The sequence below is a fragment of the Trichechus manatus genome, unplaced genomic scaffold, assembly GCF_000243295.1.
Source record: "Trichechus manatus latirostris isolate Lorelei unplaced genomic scaffold, TriManLat1.0 scaffold00019, whole genome shotgun sequence".
Lineage (NCBI taxonomy): Eukaryota > Metazoa > Chordata > Mammalia > Sirenia > Trichechidae > Trichechus > Trichechus manatus.
This window is the reverse complement of record NW_004443955.1, coordinates 15,162,113-15,185,619: the sequence shown is the minus strand read 5'-3', so window position 1 is coordinate 15,185,619 and position 23,507 is coordinate 15,162,113. Positions and strand designations below refer to the sequence as shown.

Below are 23,507 nucleotides of genomic sequence, written 5' to 3'. Positions count from 1 at the left end.
AGTGTGCTTCTTAGCTCAAGTAGATACATGAGACTAAACGGGCAGCTCCTGTCCGGAGGTGAGATGAGAAGGCAGAGAGGGTCAGGAGCTGGTTGAAGGGACACAGGAAATCCAGGGTGGAAAGGAGGAGTGTGCTGTCAGAGTATAGGGAGAGCAACAAGGGTCACGTAACAATGTGTGTATAAATTTTTATATGAGAAACTAACTAGAATTGTAAACTTTCACTTAAAGCACAATTTAAAAAAAAAGGAAAAGAAATTTTTAAACTTCCGCTCTTTGAAAAACAGTTACCAAAATGAAAATATTTTTAAAACATGTATCTGATAAGGAACTGATATCCAGAATATATAAATAACTCTCTAAGCTCAATAATAAGAAAATTAACAACTCAATAAAAAATGGGCAAAAAGATCTGAACAGACACTTCACCAGAGAAAATATATGGCCATCAAATAAGTATTTGAAAAGATAATCAACATCACTTGTCATTAGGGAAATGAAAATTAGAATCAAAATGAGATACCACTTCACATTGAAGGATGGTAAAAATTAAAAAGACTAACAATACCAAGTATTGGCAAGGATGTGGAGCAAATGGAACTCTCATACATTGCTGGTATCTTTGTAAAATGATACCTCCATCTGAAAAACTGTTTAATAGTTTTTTGTAAAGTTACACTTACCATATGACTCAGTAATCCTACTCTAACATATTTTTAAGAACCAAAAACAAACCAGTTGTTGTCAAGTCAATTCCAACTCATGGCAACCCCATGTATGTCAGAGTAGAACTGTGCTCCATAGGGTTTTTAATGGCTGATTTTTTGGAAGTAGATCACCAGGCCTTTCTTTCGAGGCACCTCTGGGTGAATTCAAACCACCAACCTTTTGGTTAGCAGCTGTGCACTTAACCATTTGCATCATCCAGGAACACTATCGGTTTATTCTGCCCAGGGAGACCCCATGTGTGTCAGAGCCATTGAGTTTTCAATGGCTGATGTTTCAGAAGTAGATCGCCAGGCTGTGATGAGCCACAATGAAAAATGGGCTCATAGAGGGAGATTTCAGGAATTAATTGGCATTACCCAGTGGCGCGATCAAAAGCTTTTATTTACTTACATAGAGGTTAGGATGCAAATGGATGGGGTAAGGCTCATCATGGGGTCACTTCCCTCGGCCCCCATCCCCGGGTGAGCTGACACGGGAAATCTCTTCTGCGCACATAAGTCTCCAAGTTTACATTGCAGGCAAAAGGCCAGCAGGCACTGAGGTCTAGGGGTTTTATACCTCAGAGTGCATAGGAACAGGGAAAAGGGGTTAAGAAGTAGGGGCCTTTGTTCAGCTGCACCTGGCCTGACCATCCTATTGCCAAGCTTTGTTCAACTTCAAACAGCATGGCAGTCCTACGACCATGGGTGCATGACCAGAAAGAACGGTCCTTCCCTTACTAGCTACAAGATTAATTACTTTAGTACAAATAAGTAGTCACAGGTAGTCATAGGGACAGAGAAAGTTACTATGAGTTCAGAGCAGGGAGGAAACTTTTCCTGATGAGAAGAAAGGACTGGGGAAGAGAGAGACACCCAATTCCCAGCCTCCTATCAGAGAATACTCTGAGCCCCAGACCTCAGTTTAGGCAGCCTGGATGGGAATCGTAAAGGCAGACCACTCTCCCAGCACAGGCCTTTCTTCTAGGCGCCTTTGGGTTGACTCAAACTGCCAACCTTTCGGTTAGCAGCCAAGCGTGTTAACCGTATTTACCCAAGATATATAGAAGCGAGTGTCTACAGAAAAACTTGTAGCTTTATTCATAATACCAAAATCTGGAAATAACCCAAATGTCTATCAACAGGTGAAGGGATAAACAAACTGTGGTACAGTGAATAGAACTCAGCAATAAAAAATAAACCACTGATATATGCAAAACTTGGGTGACCTACAAAAACATTGCACTAAGTGAAAAAAGTCAGACGCAAAAGACCACGCACGGTGTGACTCCATTTTTGTTTAATGTCCAGAAAAGGCAAGTCTACAGAGACAGAAAGGAGATCATTTGTTGCCTGGGGCCGGGATGGGGCAGAGGGAGCGACTGCAGACAGGCACAAGGAAATCTGGGATAATGGAAGTATCCTAAAACTGGATTTGGTGATGGCTGCATAACTCTATAAATTTTCTTAAAATCAGTGAACTATACACTTACCCATATACCTGTTGCTGTCGAGTTAATTCTGACTCATAGCGACCCAAAGGACAGAGTAGAACTGCCCCATAGAGTTTCCAAGGAGCACCTGGGGGATTCGAACTGCTGACATTTTGGTTAGCAGCTGTAGCACTTAACCACTACTTCACCAGGGTTTCCCTAGACACTTAGAATGGGTAAATACTAGACCATGCAAATCATAGCTCTAATAAAGCTGCTTTTTAAAAAAGAGCAACACATTGTCTAAAAAAAATTCTTCTGAGATAATTCCAGCAACAAAGGAAGAAACATGGAAAAACCAACAAACATACACATATGACTCCATAGAAATATTTTGTCTCCCTAAAAATAAGCTAATCCAGAAATAGGCAGTAAGCAAATTTAAAAATTGGCAATGTATACCTGAAGAAAATATTTGTCTTCTTAATTTTCTACAGGTTTGATACTTTTTAAACCAACTGAATTGCTGAGTATCCAACAGTGAATTGCCACTTAAAAAATCAGTTCATTGATGAAAAAGACATGACCAAGTAAGCTGCTTCAGAGAACTTTCTACCAAATACATGGAATTTGTCAGAAACGAAGGAGCAGAAATTCAAACACCTGGTCTGACCTGATGCAGCTTAATGCCAGAAGGCCCTCCCCTTCCACTCCAAGGCTCTGGACCTGCCCTGGGAAGAACAAGGCAGCCACAAACAATGGCTGTTTCATCTCCAAAGGTACTGGAAACACTGCCTCTGGAGTAACAGCAGCACCAGCCAAGGCCAACGTCTTTCTGCCCCATGGCTCTGATTGCATCAGGTTGAAATCTGTTAATAGTTTCTGTTACGATTGGTAAGATGTCTATGGAACAAACCACCACCCGTCTATCACTTTGTCATACTGTGGTGGCTTGTGTGTTGCTGTGATGCTGGAAGCTATATCATCACCAGGGTCACCCATGGTGAACAGGTCTCAGCAGAGCTTCCAGACTAAGACAGACTAGAAGAAAGCCCTGGCAATCTGCTTCCAAAAATTAGCCGTGGAAAACCTATGGATCAAAAGCCAACAGCTAACATTATACTTAATGGAGAAAGACTGAGAGCTTTCCCCTTGAAATCGAGAACAAGTCAAGGATGTCCACCCTCTCATCACTTCTATTCAATACTGTGTTAGAAGTCCTAGCCAGAGCAGTTAAGATGGGAGTGGGCGGGAAGGCATCCAGATTAGAAAAGAAGTAAAATTATCTCTATTCATGGATGACCTGATCCTATATATAGGAAATTCAAAAAAATCCGCAAGAAAACTTCTAGAACTAATAGAGGAAATTAGCAAAGCTGCACAGTACAAAGTCAACAAACAAAAATCAGTTAGATTTCTACACACCAGCAATGAGAAATCTGAAAGGGAAATTAGGGAAACAACTCCATTTACAATAGCATCTAAGAGAATAAAATACTGAGGAATAAATGTAACCAGGGATGTGAAAGATTTCTACGATGAACATTACAAAACACTGCTGAAAGAGATTAAAGAAGACTTAAATAAATGGAAAAATGTTCCATGTTCATGGGTTGGAAGACTTAATATTATTAAGATGTCAATACTACCCAAAGCAATCTATAGATTCAGTGCAATCCCAATCAAAATTCCAACAGCCCTTCTTTAAAGAAACAGAAAAACCAATCCTCAACTTTATATGGAATGACCAGAGTCCCCGAATAGCTAAGCAATGTTGAATGAGAAGAACAAAGTAGAAGGACTCCTATTTCCTGATTTTAAAACATATTATACAGCTACAGTAATCAAAACAGCCTGGTACTGGTATAGCAATAGACACATAGACACAATAGAATAGAATCGAGAGTCCATAAATAAACTCACACATCTATGGTCAACTGATTTTTGACAAGAATGCTAAGTCCATTCGATGGGGAAAGAAGAGTCTCTTCAATAAATGATGCTGGGAAAATTGGATTTACATATGCAAAAAAATGAAACAGCATTCATGCCTCGCATCATACACGAGAAAAAATTCAAAATGGATTAGGGACCTAAATGTGAAAACTAAAACTATAAAATTCTTAGAAGAAAATGCAGAGGCAATGCTATCAGGCCTAGCTTTTAACACTTGATTATCTAGTATAATAACAGAAGCACAAACAGCAAAAGACAAAATAAATGAGACTTTTTATAAAAATTTAAAACTTTTGTTCTCCAAAAGACATTACAAAAAAAGTAAAAAGACAAGCTACTGACTGGGAGAGTATCTTTAGAAACCATATATCTGATAAGACTCTAATAACCAAAATATATGTAAAACTTCGACAACTTAACAAAATGACAAATAACCCAATTATAAAATGAGCAAAGGACTTAAATAGACATTTCACTGAAGAAGACATGAAAATGGCCACCAAACACACGAAAAGATGCTCAGCGTCATTAGTCATTGGTACCCGTTGCCAGTGAGTTCATTCCCACTCATAGTGACTCACAGAAACCCTACAGGACAGAGTAGAACTGCCCCCTAGGGTTTCCAAGGAACAGCTGGTGGAGTTGAACTGCTGACCTTTTAGTTAGCAGCCAAGCTCTTAACCACTGTGCCACCAGAGCATCAGACAGCTGTAAATCAAAACCACAATGACATACCATTTCACTTCCGTTAGGATAGCTAAGATTAAAAAATAATAATAATAATAAATCTTGGCAAAGATGTGGAGAAACTGGAACGCTTATCCATTGCTGGTGGGAATGCAAAATGGTACAGACACCGTGGAAAACAGTGTGGCAATTCCTCAAAAAAAACTAAAAATGACCTACCATATGACCCAGCAATTCCCCTCCTAGGAATATACCCAAAGACTTGAAAGCAAAGATGCAAACACAGACTTGTACACCAGTGTTCACTGCAGCACTATTGACAATAGCAGAAAGGTGGAAACAACCTAAATGCCCATCAATGGATGAATGGATAAACAAAATGTGGTACAGACATACAATGGAATACTATTCAGCCAGTAAGAGAAATGAAGTCTTGATACATGCTACAATGTGGATGGAGCTTAAAGACATTATGTTGGGTGAAACAAGTCAATCACAAAAGGACAAATATTGTATGACATCACTTATATAAAAGACAAGAACAGGCGAATGCATGGAGACCAAAGTTTGTTAGTTGTTACCAGGGGCGAGAGTGAGTGGGAAAGGAGGGGTTACTGCTTGCGGAGTACTGAGTTTAAATTTAGTGCGGGAAAAATCACATTGATTCAGGGTAGGGTTGCACAGCTGAGTAATATAATTGCTGTCAGTAAGTTGTATACCTGTAAAAAGTTGAACTGATAAAAAAAAAAAATAACCCTATGGATCACAAGAGAATATTGGCTGACATAGTGCTGGAAGATGATCCTCCTAGGTTGGAAGACACTCAAAATACACAGTGGCCACAGCAGTAGACTTGAGCATTCCAACAATCATAAAGATGGAGCAGGACCAAGCAATATTCCATTCTCGTACACGGTGTCACCATGAGCTGGAGCCAACTTGATGGCAACTAACATCAACTCTGTGGCACAAATCATTTTGCTACAGCCCTTTGATAGAAAATGACAGCTAATGAGTCTCCCAAGAAAGAGGAACTGCAAAGTGATTCCCTCCCATTGTAATTATCCTCCAGGTCCCTTGGCCTATTTAAAAATGATGATTAAAGAACATGACTGTGCAAATAAGTGAAACGGTACATCAGAATCAAAGGACAAATGGCTCTCATGACAAAAGGAGCAAAAACTTGCCAAGAGACACAGGCACTTAAGCCTCTGTGACTGAACTCAACAAATAATTAACTAAGGGAGTTGTCTGGATGGGAAACTGGTGAGGGGAAAAAGTGAAAAATCCAGAGTTATTCCATCCTGGACAGGTGGAACATATACACAATGTGAGCAGAGTTCAAAACCAAAATCAGCCTCTTTATCCCCCGAGAAAACACATAACTCCGGAGACAGTACATCCATGGTGATTTACCAGGAATTTTTATTTTTGCTTCAATTTAGACCTTTATAAGAACCAAATGATGAGGCTGGGATCAGTTGGGTCAGAGATGATGATTAAAGAAAGCAACTTTAAAGAAGAGACCAATCCCTTTGGCAAAATGGTACTAGTCCCACACTGACTGCTCATGACAGTCCATAAAAATAAGTCACAGTCTTTTCACCTAACCTTGTTATTGTGGCCCAACTCCCTCTCTTCTGAGGTAATGTCTATAAATTTTGGCATCTGTGTGCTTTCACACCACATGTCAACTGTTAGCAATGGTATTTTTTCTGACAGCTAACTGGTAACATTAAAGAGAAGAAATGAAACGCATTGTGCTTACAAAGTCATTTTACACCATTAACTGCAACAAGTATTGTAAGGGGGACATGGCAATGCCTGGGAATCAGAAAGGCCTGGTTTTCACCCTGTTTGCCAGTCAGACGAGAAATGTGGTGGAAATGAAATCCATAGCTTGAGTTTATTTACATGACGGCTTAATTAGCGGCAGTTCATGGTGCCAGAAGATTCTCTCCAAATAACGCTTGTGCTGAGAGAGTCCTCTAGGCAGGCAGGCATCTAGAGAAGCTCCCCCCAAACCCGTGCCCCCCAGATCCTGCAATGGTGGCAGTCCTGAGCCACAGCACATCCGTTACCTTTCATTTTAGTTGTGTAAAATCCAACAGCCGCTCCATTTCTCCACAAAATTTTAGCTTGCTCCTTCACAGAGTGAGGTAAAAAAAACATGTCATCAGCATCCAGATTTCTCTCCAATCTTCCAAAAATAACGACATTAAGAATGAAAAGTACAATCCTTTCCCCAAATGACTGAACCTTTGAAGAAGAAAGAAAGAACAACTGAGTCAGACCAGAGAGGAAACTCAGACACAATAAATTTTGTGTCTGGAATTGGCCATCAGGGCCAGGTGTGTGCTCCACCATCATATAATTCTTTTCGGGCTCAAGAGCCAAAATGTGAATCATGGTTTCTAACGGGGTTTTCATTCCACTGACCTTTACACCAATGTGGCCTCCAGGAGTAAGGGACAGTGCCAGAGCTGGCTCCTGGGTCCCAAGGGCCACAGCCGTGGAATGGAAGTCTGCAGAGTCCAAAAAAGCCATGCTAATGAAGCAAGAAGTCATCTCCAAGGGGACCGGGGCACACCATTCCAGCAGATTCACTGGACGTGTTTAATGACAGTGAAGTCCTGGCACTTGGAGGGTAAATAAATGGGGAGATCGAATGATACACCAAAGTGACTAATCTTAATGGCTTGTGACAGATTTGAGCACACACTGGAGTTCCAATCTCAGAGAATGCCTGGGACTCACAGTCCACTGTATTCTAAGGCTGCAAAATGGAACCCTCTCTTGTCCATACCAAAGCCATCACAAGTAAGCAGATTGTATTGCGGTCAGAGTCAAATCCACACAGACCCTGAAGCTTTAATGCAGATATCCTCAACAAGGCAAAATGACTTCATGCTCCTGACTATTACAATCCTCTGCATTTGCATGTCTGGCTGCCTCCATGAACAACTGCCTCCTTTGCCGTGAGACCAGAACTGGATGGTGCCCGGCTACCGTTACTGAACATTTTGATCAAAGATTCTATAGTAGAATCCTGATCAAAAGAGGGGCAAATGTAGGACAGAATTTCAAATTCACAATGGAATCCAGACGTTCTGAAGCCACTGAGGCTGGATGAACCCCCAAAATTAGCCCTGAGATAATCTTTAAACTTAAACCAAAACTATCCCCTGAAGTTTTCACTGAAGCAAAAAAATCGTTTATCTTAATTAGTAAAGTATGTCAGCTTTGAGCATTGTGCTCTTTTAAAGAAATATCTGTGTGAGATCAAACTGACAACAGCAACTCAAAGGGTTCGATGGGAAGCTTAGGGGGCAGTGAGTTTATGTTAATGGTAGTAGAATAATTTGGAAAAGGATAGCAAGAATCGTGGCACAATTTGAAGAATGTAATCAATGTCACTGAATTGTACATGTAGAAATTGTTGAAATGGTATATATTTGGTTGAGTATATTTTCACCAAAATAAAAAAATCCTCTCTATTTGTATAGCCTACGGATGGCAAATACGTGGCATAAACTAAGGCTTCCCACTGCTTCACCCACAGCAGGCACAGCTAATCAAACCACACTCCAGGGAGCAGTGGTGGTTCCTTGGTAGAATTCTTCCTTTCCATGTAGGATACCCAGGTTCGTTTGCAGGCCAATGCACTCCATATGCAGTGACCAGCCTCGTCTGTCAGTGGAGGCTTGTGTGTTGCTATGATGCTAAACATGAAGGTTTCAGTGAAATTTCCAAACTAAAACAGACTGGGAAGAAAAGCCTGGTGATCTACTTCCGAAAATCAATCAGTGAAAACCCTGGTCTGATCCCATTGTACATGGGGTCGCCATGAGTCGGGGGCCAACTCGATGGCAGCTAGCAACAGCAGCATGCCCATAAAGTCATTTTAAAACGCCAGTCCTAACCACACTCTAGCTGGCTGAGCCTGGACATGGTTTCCAAACGCGCCTAAAGGTAGTCCTCCAGACAGCCACACGCAGCCACTAGGACGTGGTGTATCAGCTATTTACCATAAGACAGCACTGTTGCATTGGGTTCCACTCCAACCACACTGTGTGATGGTCACAAGATCAGCAACACCCTTAGCTGGGCAGTGACGTTCATCCACATGCCACCCTTCGATTCTCACCAGGTCTGCAGGGCAGGGACCACTGTTTACAGGTGAGGAAAATGAAGCTCAAAGAGGGCAAGTGATTACACTTATTGATTTCCCTGCCTCACTGGAAGCAGGCCTCGAGACAGCTGGGTGAAGGCTGTGTCGGATGCAGGCTGGACACAGCAGCCACGAGGGCCACTGAGTCCGGGGCCAGCGCGACTGCTGGAGTCCAGCCCCCAGTTCTCTTCTGCATCTTCATCCATGAGCATTGAGACTTTGGAAATGGGAAGTACAATACAAGTATTAACAATTGGTTTATATTTATTACTTGACCCTTAAGTAATAACAACAATGATTATAATCATCATCATCATTATTATTATATGTAGTTGTGAGTTCTTGGCATGGATTTGCTAGGTGCTCCCCAGCAACACATAACCTCCTTGAGCCTCAGTTTCCTCCTTTAGACAAGGGAGAATCTCACCAAGTTTCCCTAAAACATTTGTGTGTTCTCAAAGACTCTAATAATAAAAATCAAGCAGCTTGCGGTACCCGGGCAAATGGTACGAAGTATTCAGTGCCAACAAACTTATTAATTGGCCCAGAATGTAAAATATTTCAACTTCAAATCTTAGATGAGAAAAAAAGATTTGTGAAAACCACACCAGCTCAGCTCCGAGCACCCACCACAACCCTGTATCTCACACAGCAGCAGCCGAATCAAGCTCAGATGCTGAGAACAACTCATTTAGTCACAAAACCTGATCAGTGTGATGTGGGAGGTTATATTTTTCAACTTATAAAACCAAAAATTGCAGAACAAAGTCAAAAAAGAAAAGCAGATTGCATCTGGCAGAAGGGAAATATCCCATCAAAACCTGGCAGGAGAAAAAGGAGAAGAAGAAAATGTACTTAATTTGTCCAGTTTCATTAAGCGGGAAGAAAAATGTGCTACATGCGATTTTGAGTTTGGAATGTTTCTGAAAATGCAAAACCACAATCCAGTTCTAATCCCTGAACCAGGATCACTAATTATGTAAACAAAAAGAACATTAAGAAAGTTTTTTGGTAATTTGTGAAGAAGAATTGGCTCGGTAACAAAATGTAATTAAAAGAAAAAAAAAGTCAAGACCAAAAGTTCTATAAATGGAAGGGGAAATAAATATTCCCATACACAGCCACGGTAGGGTAGATCATTAAAACATGGTTCATTAAGAGGAAATAACATCCACGTTTCTTTCTGTTGGCAGTGGTTAAGAGCTTGGCTGCTAACTAAAAGGTCAGGCAGTTCAAATCCCCCAGCCGCTCCTTGGAAACCTTACAGGGCAGTTCTACTCTGTCCTGTAGGGTCACTATGAGTCGGGTTCAACTCAAGGGCAACAGGTTTGTTTTGTTTTGTTTTGTTTTGTTTTGTTTCTGTTAACGACATGGACCACATTTTCAGAAAATGGAGGGGGGTTCCCTCCTCTATACTTAGAAGAGATGACACACGAAGGAAGTGACCACCCTCGTTCTAAAAGGCGTATTTAAGGAGTGAACCAGATTCTTCCTAGCAGTCAGAACATCCAACCACAAAATACCACCCGGCCCACCTGCGACAAAAGGACGGGACAACAACACAAATGGGTACATCAGGCACCATGACTGGGTGCACCAGGCTTATCTGAGGAATCTCAAGACATAGTTGATTTGCCGGAAGAAAAACCTTTTCAAAATAATACCTCTCGAGGCAGTTAAAACCAGACCTGTAAAAGACAACCCAGAGAATCAAAAAAAAAAAAATCTGCGTATCCTATATCTGATAAGGGACTTATATCCAGAACATGGAGTCCCTGGGTGGTGCAAACAGTTAACATGCTCAGCTGCTAACCAATAGTTCAGCCAGAAGTGCCTCGGAAGAAAGATCTGGCCATCTACTTCCAAAAAATCAGCCATTGAAAACCCTATGGAGCACAGTTCTACTCTGACACACATGGGGTCTCCATGAGTCAAAACTGACTCAATGGCAACTGGAATCCAGAATATATAAAGAACTCCTACAATACAAACAATTAACGAATAACCCTATTTTTTAAATAGGCAAAAGATTTGAATGGACATTTCTCCAAATAAGATACATAAAATGATTATAAGCGCATAAAACGATTCTCAGCATCATTAGTCATCAGAAAAGTGCAAATCAAAACCACAAACAGATACCACTTCCCACCTACTGGGATAGCTATACTCAAAAAGACAGACAGTAACAAGTGTTGTCTGGGATGGGGAGGAATTGGAACCCTCATACAATGCTGGTGGGAATGTATAACAGTGTGACCACTTCAGAAAACAGTTTGGCGGCTTCTCAAAACGTAAAATATTAAACTACCATATGACCCAGTAATCCCACTTCTATATCATAAACCCAAGAGAACTGAAAACATAGGTCCACACAGAAATTTGTACACAGATGTTCTTACTAACACTATTTATAATAACCAAAAAGTGAAAACAACTCAATTGTCCAGCAACTGACGAATACATAAACAAAATGTGGTATATCCATACCATGGAATATTACTCAGCAATAAAAAGGAATGAAGTACTGATACATGCTACAACATGTATCAACTTTGAAAACATTATTTCATTTTCCATTATATGAAATGTCCAGAATAGGCAAATATACAGAGACAGAAAGTCGATTCAAGGTTTCCAGCGGCTGCTGGGATGGGGGCTGGCTGACCACAGGGAGTAATGCCTGCTAATGGGGTTTCTTTTTGGGGTGGTGATAGTGGTCTAGAAAAAGACAGTGGTTATTAGTATGCAGCTTGAAGAATGTACTAAAAAAATCACTGAATTATACCCTTTAAAGAGGTGGACTTCATGGTATCCAAAATATATCTCAATAAAGCAGATGTTTAAAAAAAAAAAGACCTGAATTTGTGAGGTTGCTTTTTTTTTTTCTGTTAATTTTTCAATGGAAGCAAAACTGGATTATCAACTTATTCCCCAAACTGAACTTAAAAGAGTACTGATATTTCATACAGCATTTAAAGATTCCCATAAGGGGTACCAAGCAGTACTCCAGACAACTATGGACAGACCCACCATCTCAACATTGCAACGAAGCATTATCTTTCTTCCTGCCCACGCACGGTGTTAAGATGACTATGCCAATCAAATGGAAACGGGCAGACGTGAGGAGGAGGATGGTTCAGCCAAGGTTCAGCCGAGAGAGCCTGCCTGGACACATCCACTAGGATGGCTAGTATCAAAAAATAGAAAATAAAAGTATTGGTGAGGATGTGGAAAAACTGGAAACTTCATTCATTGCTGGTGGGAAGGTAAAATGGTACAGCCACTGTGGAAAACATCTTGGCAGTTCCTCAAAAAGTTAAACAGAGAAATACCGTATGACCCAGCAATTCCACTCGTAGGTATATACCCAAAAGACTTGAAAGCAGTGACTCAAACAGATACTTGTACACCATTGTTCATTGCAACATTATTCATAACAGCCAAAAGGTAGAAACAACCCAAGTATCCATCAACAGATGAATGGATAAACAAAATATGGTATAAAAATACAGTGGACTATGACTCCGCCGTGAAGAGAAATAAAGTCCTGATACATGTTATGACATGGATGAACCCTGAAAACATTATGCTGAGTGAGTCAGATACAAACAGACAAATATGATCCCACTTATATGAGATACCTAGAATAGGCATAGAGATACAAGTTTCTTAGTGGTTCCAGAGGCTAGGAGGAGGAGAAAGGGGGATTACTGCTTAAGGGGCACTGAGTTTCTGTTTGGGTGATGAAAAAGTTTTGGCAATAGTGGTGATGGCTGCACAACATGGTGACTATAATTAATGCCACCGAAGGGTACACTTAAAAATGGTAAAAGAAAAAAACGCAATGTCTTAAAAATAAAAGATCGCAACGCTCACCTTCTTCAGACCTTCTCTTGCAGGATCAGAGGTCCTTAGCACATCTTCAGTGGGCCACCAGGATCCCTTTATGTACACAGCCACAACTAAGGAAAAGCCAGGAGAAAATGATGAGGTGCACACAGCAAGCCGGCCACTAGAAGGCAGTTTAAACAGCACAGAGCCGCCAACGAGGGACAAAGGGAAGGTTCAGGGCTTCAAGTGCCCAGAATTTGCATTTCTACCCCCAGATATACTGAATCAGAATCTACATTTTAATGAGATCCCCAGGCGATTCTTATGTACAATAAATTTTGAGAACCACTGCTCTACTAGTGGTTCTCAGAATTGGTCCCTAACCAACAGCATCAAACCACAGTAACATCATCCAAGAGCATCGCCTGGGAACTTGTTAGAAATGCAAATTCTCAGCAGGGGTTCGAACCAGAACGATTCGTGATATTTATTTAAGAACTGATGTTTTCTGAGATCACTGACCAGGACAAAGAGTGACCACTGTCCCCTGAACAAGACTTCCCAGATGTCTTTATAAATGGCTCACTGTTGACTACAAAGCAAAATATGTACTAATTTTCTTGGGTAAAAAAGGGTACACACCAACACTGACAGGATTACATTTTATAAACCAATGCTACTTTGGTTGTTTTCTGAAATCTTTTTTCTTTTTGTTTTTGGATACCCCAGTTTCTCAAGCACTGGGTATCTAAGCCCTAGGGTTCCAGAAGCCACAGAACAAAATGAGTTGCCTTCCCAGTCAAATTCTTTTACTTAAAGATTTGGAGGAAAACGTAAACAGGGAATAGAAAACAAAAGGCACCTAGATAATTTAATATAAGGCTCGAGGCTTTGAAACAAATTTTGTGGGCCATTCAGGTTAATTTGCCACCTCTTCTTCATTCTTCTCTGCTATCTGAGGAACTTCAGTAGAAAACTTTGTGAAGCCCAGGTGGCAATGACATTAGCCACATTACCCCCTGCATAGCCAGCCCCTCTTTGCCAAAGACCAACAGCATCTTCTCCACTATGTCAGCATCGTATCAGTAGTTAATTACATCGCCTCAGACAATTGTTCCAAAATTGGTAGAACTCAATGGGAGAGAAGGGCCAATTAAAAGCTTGACATCTGACTTCATTTATTCAACTTACTCGTTTTCAGAATGGCACATACTAGAGCTTAGAGGAGGTTTATAAAGTCATAAAGGATTATTTTCCTGCTTAACAAGGTGACTCAATAGGAGATGTTCCATGTACTAATACAGTGTATTCCTTCAAATGGGAAGTGTGTTATGATTTGGTGTTTGTGGGTTGCCTTACAGTTTCACAGCGCACTGCAGGGCATTAATTAGTCACACAAGTTCTCACCAAACAGATTGAATGGTTTTTTTTCCCAAAACGAATCTTAAGCTGTTAAGTGTATGTAACAATGCACGTGAAGTCCAATCAAATTTAACGAGCCTGAAATGCACTGTCCTCAAAACCGACTCTTGGAAAGCAGCACCAGCCTTCTGGAGAGGAGCAGCCTTGGATCAGTAAAGCAGGTGACCCAGTCAAGAGGAAGAAGGAGGGGAAATGGTGGCAGAGTCCTTGGAGAGGCTGCACCCAGTTCAGTGAGGACAAATGATGGATCCCAGGGGACCTGTGGGTGCTGAGAGCCCCAGGGCATCACACTCCGCTCCCAGGGCTGGAAAATGTAAAGTACAATACCTACGTTTTTAAAAAAGATGACTCGACATCTTGCTCGATACCTTCAGGACCTCCACCACCCAGGGTGTGAGAAGAGACTGGACACAGGCAGAAGGCTGTGCAGTGGCGATAGCCATCAGCGAGGCACTGTGAACAGTTTGCCCCCCCTCGTCAATTTCCTTCTCCCACTTAGTGACAGGTGACGTGGACCCCAGGAAGATGTCAGTAATGGCTTTGATTCCATGACACTCCAAGTTTCCCCAAACAAGTTAAGACAGTGAGGTCCCTAGGGCTAAATCCCAGAGATCTGGATCCATCTGAGGCTCATCATCATCAACCAACTTAGCTATCCTTAGCCAAGTCCCCGACTGAGTGAACAGCACTGGCCTGGGCTCCCAGACGAATAAGCCCCCGTCCTGTCCCTGGGAGTCCACAACCCGCAGAAGAAGAGAGAGCTAAAAAGGCTGCTGAAATACAGGGCAAGGCATGCAAGGGGCTGGAATCAAACTCAGGCCAAAGTATCATGAGATTAGCTGAGGGGCATTGGGAAAGCGTCCCCAGGGAGCTCTGCTGGCCAGGTAAGATTTCAACAGGCAGAGATGGGGGCACGGCACTGCAGGCAGGGTGACCAATGAGCAGAGGCACAGGGTCCTAACAGTCCAAGGCTACACTCTGAGCTCCCCAGAAGGCAGGGGCAAGGATCAGATGAGGGAAGAGATGGGGCTGCAAACACCACCTCAACAAAACATCAGCTTCATTCTTTCACCAGACTGAGAGCCAACAGAGGGCAACACGAATAAAGCATCTTAGGTACAACCCTGTATACCTGGTGCAGGGAAAAGAATATGTCAGGCTTCAAATCCTGGCTCCTCTGATTACTAGCTGCATGACCGTATCCCACACCTCCCCAGCCTTGATTGGCCTACCTGTGCTATGGAGGCCACCATCCTCTCCCCTGGTTATTATGCAGATTAGGTGAGAAACTCTGCCTAAGCCAACATCAACTGTTGTTCACTGTGGTTGGAGCTAACTGCTTTTCCTAAGGTGTTTGGAGCTTCTCAGTGGTTTCTAGAAACTTCCACTACCTGCTTCAAGAGTTGCTCTGGGACGTCAAAGAAATAGGAAAAACACTTTGTTGACTTTTGTCAGTGAGAGGATGGGAACTACTTCTTACCACTCCCATTTCTCCTCAGGAGCTCCGTCTTGGTCATCTAGTGCTGCTCTAACAGAAATACCACAGGTGGAGGGCTTTAACCAAGAGAAGTTTATTCCCTCACAGTCCAGTTGGCTACAAGTCCAAATTCGGGGCATCAACTCCAGGGGAATGCTTTCTCCATTGGCTCTGGAGGAAGGTCCTTGTCATCAATCTTCCCTTGGTCTGGGAGCTTCTCTGCACAGGAACCTCAAGTCCAAAGGATGTGCTCTGCTCCTGGCACTGCTTTCTTGGTGGTATGAGGTTCCCATGTGTCTCTGCTTGCTTCTCTCTTTTTTATCTCAAAAGAGCTTGGCTTAAAATGCTATCTAATCTTGTAGACCTCATCAGTATAACTGCTGCTAATCTATCTTTTTACATCATAGTGATAGAGTTTACAACACATAAGGAAATCACATCAGATTACAAAATGGTACACAATCATACAATACTGGGAATCATGACCCAGCCAAATTGATATACACATTTTGGGGGGGACATAATTCAATCCATGACAAGATCCTTCTCCAAATGGTCTTTCTGCTCCGTTTTGCACAGAAATGTCTGTCTTTTCTTCACAGTTTGATTATTCTCATCCCGTCTGTTCCCTCAAGTGTACATATGTTCCTACACCCCATATTTTCTCATGACCATTCATTTTCCTATCAAGGATCGTTAAGCTGGCCTCCACGTTCCTCACCTCTCCTACCAATGCCCAGCTCAGCCTCCAAGCCTGAATAAAGCCCCGTTTCCACCAGCCAGGACCTCCCAGCAAGCTTCCCAACCTGTGTCTTGCCTATCATTTCTTAAAGGACTAAACCCTTTTACATCTGAACATGTAAAAACATGTGCAGGTCCTTAAAAATAAGCAATAAACAAGGCACCTATTTTGAACAAGTTACCTGTGGTTCTTCCCACAGTACGGGTTGGGGAGAGCTGGCTGTCATCCGTCATGAGGATGGGCTGTGGCCACCAGGGGCACTGGTGAGAGGGATTTTGAAGCGCAGACGACCTCAGCCAGGAGGAGCTCTATGATGTATTAGCAACATCCAGGAGATGGTGGTACATGTGCCTGTACCTGCCACCCCTGGTGTGGCTCCTTACCTACCTTGTACACAGGATGTTCCAGAGGTCACAATTCCATAGCACATGTGGCTCACTCAACTCACATTCTATGTAACTATTATGTGCAAAGCACATAACAAATCCACTCAATGAATTAGACTGAAGACCTGGCTCAAGACACTACAACCCAGAAGAAGAGATTGTATCTATGACAAGAAGCAGACCCGGGCCTGTGCCAGGGGACAGCTGAGGCAGAAGGCATTTTCACTGAGGGATCGATAAGTGGAGTCTTCAAGAAGGTGCCCGACGCTGAGCCTGAAGAGTGAGCATGACCCTACCAAGAGGAGAAAGGGACCCCAGGTGGGGAGATGGGCAGAGTGATGGCGGTGTGCCAGACAAGGACAGGAATGCAGTGTGGCTGGAGCACAAGGGAGAGGCTTGAGGGCCTTGCCCTGTAGACAAGGGGTAGCCTCTGAATGTTTCAGGGGAGGGGAGGGGAGGGATCCAATGACTGTTTGAAAATAGTAACATTAACCACAGCAACACACGCTGAGCCCCACTGTGCAGCATCTCATCTGAAGGTTGCCATGGCCAGTTCTGCTGTTGAGGTGAGGCTCAGGGGTTAAGAATTTACTCAAAATCATGTGTTTGATCACAGCAGCATGGGGATTTGGGATGGGCCCAGGCCTCACTGGTTCCAAAGGCCCTGCTCTGACTCTGTGCTCTAAGTGAAGGAGGACAGAGAGCCCAGGGGCAGAGCTGGGGTAGAGCCAGGGGCACAGCCAGGGACAGAAGTCAGCAGGGTAGGAAAGAGATGAGATGAGATGTGACAAGGAAGGAGAGGCCAGCAAGGGAAGACCGAAACAAGACCTTACACTGTGCGGGAGGGGGCCTGCCACTTCTTCAGCAAATACTAAGGTCAGGACTCAGCACCAGGACGCCGGGACAAAAGGCACAGTCCATCAGGATAGTGACAAGCCCCAGCCATGGCCGCACCCTGTGATGAGGACCCCAACACTAGTAAGCCGCTGTCAGGGACCCGTCCAGGGGCTGTCTGGGATGGCTGGGGGCAGAGTCCCGAGACTAGGACTGGGCCAGAAGATGGTGGCCAGCCAGGGACACTGGGATCCAACCGCAGGGGCCGCCCCAGGGACAAGTAGAGGAACCTGGGCTTCCTGATGAGTCACTAGGGGAGTTAAAGCAAGCGAGGATCAAAGGTGTGTTTTAGAAAGAGAACAGTGGTTATCCCTAGGGGGGAGGAATTAGTCCTTCTGAAATTTAAAAAAAAAAAAAACAAAAATAGCTATTTAAAAAGAAAAGATCACCCTGTGGTGGCACAACAGGATGAATGTAATTGGTATCACTAAACTGTACACCAAAAAAATGTTGAATTTAAAACCAAACAATAGTTGAGCTGAACTAGTAAAAAATGTCTGCCTTGAGCATTAAGCTCTTTCAAGAACTATCGATAGGGGATCGAAGCGACAACAGCTACTCGAAAGATTAGATAGGAAACTTCGGAAGCACTGAGTATACGTTAATGGAGGAGGAACAATTCAGAAAAGAAGGGTGAGAATAGCTGCACAGCTCAAAGAATATAATCAACGTCACCAAATGGTACACGATGAAACGAACTGGTGTGTGTTTTGCTGGGTACATTCTCAACAACAACAAATTAAACAAAATTCTAAAAAAGGTTGAATCGATAAATGTTGTGCTATATACATTTTTACAACAATAAACAAAAAAATCCATCAGACCATACAACACAAAAAGTGAACCCTAAACCATGGCCTTTAAATAACAAGAACACATCGATACCAATTCATCGATTGTAACAAACGTACCACATGAATGCCAGAAGTGTAATAGGAGAAAGTGTGCGAGGAGAGGTGGTGTATAGGGACTCTGTACTTACTGCACAATTTTTCTGTATACCTAAAACTGCTTGGAAAAAAAATCGAGTCTATTTTAAAACAAAATAAAGAAGGCTCACCCCCACTTCAGTGTGGACAATGGATCAGGGTGGGTGAGGCAGAGGCCGGGAGGACAATGGGAGGCTGTGGCAGTCCAGCCACAAACCAGGAGGAGTGGAACTGTAAAAGCATGCTGCTGGGGCAGCGAGAATGCAGGAGGCAGAGAAGGCCAGCCGGCCGTCCCTGGGTGGTGCAAACAGTTAATGCATTTGACTGCTAACCAAAGGGTTGGAGGTTCGAATCCACCCAGAGGTGTCACGAAAGAAAGGCCTGGGGATGTACTTCTGAAAAATCAGCCAATCAGCCATTGAAAACCCTATGGAGTACAGCTCCATTCTGACACACACGGGGTCGCCATGAGAAGGGGACCACTCAATGGCAACAGGAACTGGAAGGGTGGGGAGTGGGGCGGGGCAGCCAAGTCTTGAGCTTGAGTGGATGGACAAAGTTGCCTTTACAGGAGGAAGCAAGGAGGAGGAGGAGGCTTGAAGTTTCCCGGTTTGAAATGCCTGTTGGAGACAGCAAGGTGAAGGTGGCCAGCAGGTAGGGGGACACACAGCCTGGAGCAGCTAGAGGCATGGCCTGAAGCTGGGGCGGTGGGGGGAGGCCACTGCCTGGTGCCACTATGGAGACCAAGGAAGAAGAAGTGTCACACACACCTGTCTTCCCTGCTCAGATTAACCGCATTTTCCATGTACCGACCCATGGTTTGTTCTTCAGTCATAACTGCAGGGGCTGCAAGCTCCTGCGCCACCCCCTGCCTTGCTCTCCCCACCCCCAGCGCTCCCCCACAGTCCAAGCCACCACTGCCCCATTACAAATCTAAGAAATATGTAGCTCCACAAAGAAAGAGCCCAGTTAAACCAAAGTGACAGGCCATCTTCCCAAAAGCAAAATACACGTAGGAAAAAAATGCTGAAAAGTTCTGGCAGAGAACAGCACAGAAACACATTCCAAGGAATCGCAAGACTTTTATGCAACATCAGCTGCGCTGGTCAATAATTTAAGGGGAGGGGAAAAAAGCGCACATTGATGTGGCAACTGTCACATCACATTACTCGGGCTAATAGTCCCATACAGATGTCTTCCTTACAGGAAAACGCTTCCCCAGATGCCCGGAGAACTCGGGTGCCTCTGTGCCACAGAGAGGGAAACATCTGGTTTGCAGTATCTTTGCATCAGCCTCCCTGTGTTTCTCAGGCCTTTTTTGCCCTAAGTGATTTTGTTCTCAAGAGTCTAGGTTTTAACACAAGGAAAAGGGGAGTAAGACAGGGGTCTGGTTGCTGGGTACAGCTGGACTGCAAGGTGTTGGGAGCAAAGACATCCACACCGAAACTAGTCTATCTGGGAAACCAGAACCAGAACCAGTTGCCATCAAGTCGACCCCAACTCATGGCAACGTTATGTGTATCAGAGTAGAACTGTGTTCCACAGGGTTTCTAGTCACAGATTTTTTGGAAATAGATCACCAGGGCTTTCTTGTGAGGCACCTCTGGGGGGACTCAAACCTCCAACCCTTTGATGAGCAGCTGAGACCTAGGGTCTCCCCTATCCAAGGCTAAAACCTACCAGTTGCCATCAAGTTGATTCCAACTCATGACAGCCCCATGTGTGTCAGAGGAGAACTGTGCTCCACAGAGTTTTCAATGGCTGATTTTTCGAAAGTAGATCACCAGGCCTTTCTTCTGAGGTACCTCTGGGTGGACTCAAACTTCCAACCTTTCAGTTTGTAGCTGAGCACATTAACCCTTTGCACCACCCAGGGACTATCTATCCAGGAAAAGAATCTTAAATATGGGCTGAGCCAAGGCAAGCTCGGTAAGTTTCTCAGGGTTTGGGGGAAGCAGAGAGATCCAGACAGTCCACACTCCAGGGGCAAAACCTTCATTGTACCTCCAAGAAGCTCCCTTCCCCTCAGGACAATGGCTCCCTCCTTGATACTAGGAACATTCCACTTGGAATGTCCCCATTTTCCAAATACCACTCCTCCCTTGGTGAGAATAACTTGTCTTTGTGGGCCGCTGCACTCTCCTGTGTTTATATCCAGCTCACAGTAATGTGCCACAAACTGGCAGGAAACAAAGAAGGAAACCCCAAACAACAGCCAACACGTGTTCCCAAAACACATTGCTGTTACTGGGAAGACGTCTTCAGTCTGCACCCCTGATGGCCCAAGAAAAACAAACCTCTCTCCATTTCCATTTCCAGCATGTAGCTCTCTGGGGTGGTGACTGTGGAGAAGCAGGGGCCTCTATATGCTGGCCCTGAGTCCGTGCTGCCCAGGGTACCTCAGCTGTCCAGAAAAACACATATTTAAATGGAGCCTGAGGTTCTGCCCAGAGCTATTTTCCCCCAAACTGTCAAACCTATTTATGTGACTCCACAGTGCTGAGCGTGGGACAGCCTGAGCTGCCGTGTCCTGAAACTTACCTCTGCATTATCCAGAAAGCAAGGCCAGGCTTAAACACAAAGATAATAACAGGATGTCAGCAGGATCGTGGGAGGTGTACTCTCACGCAAACAGAGTACCTACTAATCAGTGTTCCCCAAGTAAGCTCAGGGAGCCTCCACCCTTGGACCTTGGTGTTTATGAGTCTGTGGGGTCACTGCACGTCAAAGCCAGAAGACTACAAGTAATCCTCCACATGCTAAAACCCAGACTCTACCATGTCAACCAGCATCTCCTGCACTCCCACCATATTAGCTTGTTTTTAACTTTGTTGTTAGCTGCCATCAACTCAGCTCCAACTCATGGTGACCTTAGGTATAACAGAACAAAACACTGCCCAGGTCCGCGCCATCTTCATGATCATCGGTATGGCTATTTTGTCCATCGATCTCACTGAGCATCTCCCTTGCCTTTGCTGGCCCTCCCCTTTACCAAACATGATGTCCTTCTCCAGCAACTGGTCTTTCTGGTTGACACGTCTAAAGTAGGCAAGATAAGATGCCACACAACATTCTATCATCCATAGGGCTTTCACTCACTTATTTTTGGGAATACAGCACCAGAACTTTCCTCCTAGTCTGTCTTAGTCTGGAAGCTCCACTGAAACCTTTCCACCATGGGTGATCCTGCTAGTATTTGAAATACAGATGGCATAGCTTGCAGCATCACAGCAACATGGAAGCCATCACAGTGTAACAAACTGACAGATGGGTGGTGGTGTTTTTTACTAGATAGACATAAATATACTCAATATATGCCCCAGTCATTGAGTCAAGCTGACAGGCTCATCTGCTGAACACAGATGGGTTTAACCTCATCCTTCCCACCCAACAGGGCAGCCACACCGCTTGGGGACCCAGGGTGCTGCTATAGTTGGGTCTCTTCTGGGAATCAGAAAATTCACAGCTCCCCCGCCCTTCTGGCCCACCACCTGAAATTTGGAAAGCCTGAACAGGGGTGAGGAGAGCCCTGAGAAAGGGCCTCCCCTGTTATGAGGAAGCTCTCTGAGCCCCTCAGAGATGCCCTAACTCTCCACCCTCCATCCACCTGCCCCAAATCTGGCCGAGAGAGGGTCTGGCCGTGGGCCCACCATGTTGCAATCCCCACCCAGCCCACGACAGCCACTGAGGAGGCCGAGGCTACAGAGCAGCTCCAGTTTCATCTGAATGTTTGCCTTGGCTCTCACTGTCATTGCAGGCCTATAATAGGCATGTTTTTCCAGGAAAAAAAATCATCATTTTTCGATTCCCTGCTTGTTTTCCACAGGGTACACATGACATGCAATCACCAAAATCAGTAAACAAATTAACAGCAATTTGAAGGGTGAGTGTTTTGCTTGGTCACAAAATGTCCTGGGAGTAGGCTTGGGGGACGGATGTTCTAATCAGCGAAGTCAACGTGTGGCAATAACCACAAAAAATATTCCTTCCATCCTCCTTCTCCCCAAGTATCCTGCTCTCTGTGTCTCTTCTCGGCCTCATCGATTCCCCCACCCCAGGTTCTGTCTCTCCTGCGCGGAGAGCTAATGAGGGTTTACCAACACCCACTGGGGCACTGGGCCCTTCATGCTCCAGCAGAGCCAGAGATCAATGTGGCGTGACTCCTTCCCTCAAAGAATTTAGAATCCACCTAACAAGGTCAGCACGAGGGATGACCTGAGAGATGACTAGTGACCAGTGAACAACAACAAAGTGATGTGCCCCCAATGAAGACGCACCTAGGTCCCCACTTCAGCTGATGACCCTGGTCCAGATCCTTCCTCTAATGGTGAACCTTATTCACCACCTCTAATGTCCCTCAGACATGAGCTCAGGTGCCCCTCACCCCTTGATGTTCCCTTAAATGACCCAGCATTGTTGGACCAGCAACCAGGGAGAAATCGGAACCCTTTTACACTGCTGGTGGGAATGTAAAATGGTGCAGTCACATTGAAAAACAGTCTGACTGTTCCTCAAACAGTTAAAAGCAGACTGATCATATGACCCAGCAATTCAACTCCTAAGTATATACCCAAGAAAACTGAAAACCAGTCCACACAAAAATGTGTGCCTCAATGTTCACAGCAGCACTATTAATAATAGCTAAAAAGTAAAAAATCCATGCAATGGAACATTATTCAGCCATAAAAAGGAATAAAGTGAGGTTCCCGCAAAATGGCACTCTAGGCAGAAGCACCACGCCGTCCCTCCACAGCAAAGATCCGAAAAACTAAGCCAAACAGAGAATACAACAATCCTGAAACCCTAAAACATCAAATGAAGAGATAAAGAACTCAGCCAAGCATCAAATGGAGTGAGAAAACTGACAGA

General features: G+C 44.0%; 1 protein-coding gene across 1 annotated transcript in view; it reads right to left on the bottom strand.

Annotated features, from left to right (window-relative positions):
- Positions 1 to 23,507, bottom strand: part of LOC101342822 (Protein FAM169B) — a 90,601-nt gene that overhangs the window by 37,148 nt on the left and 29,946 nt on the right. Inside the window, exons 5-6 of the mRNA XM_023727810.1 lie at positions 12,834 to 12,919; positions 6,865 to 7,042 (exon numbers count right to left, since the gene is read on the bottom strand). Of these exons, the coding sequence (XP_023583578.1) occupies positions 6,865 to 7,042; positions 12,834 to 12,919 (264 nt within the window). The remainder of the gene's footprint in view (positions 1 to 6,864; positions 7,043 to 12,833; positions 12,920 to 23,507) is intronic.